The sequence below is a fragment of the Sinocyclocheilus anshuiensis genome, unplaced genomic scaffold (genome assembly GCF_001515605.1).
Source record: "Sinocyclocheilus anshuiensis isolate Anshui unplaced genomic scaffold, SAMN03320099.WGS_v1.1 scaffold99, whole genome shotgun sequence".
NCBI lineage: Eukaryota > Metazoa > Chordata > Actinopteri > Cypriniformes > Cyprinidae > Sinocyclocheilus > Sinocyclocheilus anshuiensis.
In genome coordinates this window covers 920,235-921,716 of record NW_015552547.1, presented here as the reverse complement: position 1 = coordinate 921,716, position 1,482 = coordinate 920,235, and the positions used below count along the sequence as shown (strand labels likewise).

General features: G+C 41.5%; 1 protein-coding gene across 1 annotated transcript in view; it reads right to left on the bottom strand.

Annotated features, from left to right (window-relative positions):
• The window catches only part of LOC107664276 (acetylcholine receptor subunit beta-like), a 31,163-nt gene that overhangs the window by 8,023 nt on the left and 21,658 nt on the right, over positions 1-1,482 (bottom strand). The window contains exon 5 of the mRNA XM_016454798.1: positions 798-906. Coding sequence (XP_016310284.1) covers positions 798-906 — 109 coding nt within the window. The remainder of the gene's footprint in view (positions 1-797; positions 907-1,482) is intronic.

Below are 1,482 nucleotides of genomic sequence, written 5' to 3'. Positions count from 1 at the left end.
TTTGTTTGGTCTTCCAAAAGAGGATGATATCCGCTTCATCATGCCTGGAGCTGATCCGTGCTGGTCGCTGAGGAAATACATCAACTTCGCGCTGTGGAGCGCTCCTTCGTCGAATCTGCCGGCTGCGCCGTTCTCAAGCCCGCCGGCCGTTCCTCACTCTAGTCCGCCGACTCTAGCTCACGATGCAACGCAACGCGTAAAAAGACAGTATAAGTCATTATAATCTGTAATTATGTACCCACTGGATGCAACAAATGCCTCGTTTATAATGGGTTTTAATGTTTTTGTCTCGTCGCTCCAGCCGGGACACGGCATCACAGTATGGTAGGGGCGTAACATTTCCGTCACACGCTTGAGGTATTCGGCCAATCACAACGCTCTGGATAGCTGGCCAATCACAGCACACCTCGCTTTTCAGACGATGAGCTTTGTAAAAATCGACACGTTTCAGAAAGGCGGGGCACAGAGGAGAAACAATAATGTACAGTATGTGGAAAATAATGTGTTTTTTGAACCTTAAACCGCATAAACACATTTCATTACACCAAATACACAAGATAATGTTCTTTTTAGCAGCATCATATGACCCCTTTAAAGCACTGATGATAGTGGAACCTATTATATTTATACACATCTAGATTTTTTTATGGCATATTGTTAATGTTTCGCAGCACTGATTTAAGAAATTTGAATATTATAGAGAACTTGATTTTTATTACTGCATCATGATCTAAACATTTCCTAACGTAATATTGAGTATTCGCAATACAAAATTTCTGTTGCATTGCAGAATTTACCTTCACCCCGCAGGAACTCTTGTAAAGTGCTGGTGGCGTCCACGTTACACGGCCGTTACTGTAGGCCTGCACATGGACCTGTAGAGCTACACCAAACACGCCATCATTGCTGCACACACACACAAAAAAGGTTTTTAATGCAGATAAACTTGTATAATCATTACCAAAAATTTAAACATTAAAATTAAGGCAATTTAGATGGTTACACTATTGCTTTTTCCCCTGAAAGTCCAAAAGTGTCCACACTGACAGTATCAGATTCAGAATGAAAGTGAGGAGTTTGAATATAAAAAAAAACAGACTTTATATGCATATGTGCTTTATAAGTACTAATAAACAGCCAATATGTTAATAATAGGCATGCTAATAAGCAACTAGTTAATAGTGAGAATTGGTCACTATACTAAAGTGTTACCATCATTTATAATGTAAAGATTTGTATTAAATTAAAGTGTGAAAAAAAGTGTGTGAAAAAGTGTGACGTGACATGTGGCCAAGTATGGTGACCCATACTCGGAATTAGTGCTCTGCATTTATCCCATCCAAAGTGCACACACACAGCAGTGAACACACACACACACCGTGAACACACACCCGGAGCAGTGGGCAGCCATTTTATGCTGCGGCGCCCGGGGAGCAGTTGGGGGTTCGGTGCCTTGCTCAAGGGCACCTCAGTCGTGGTGTT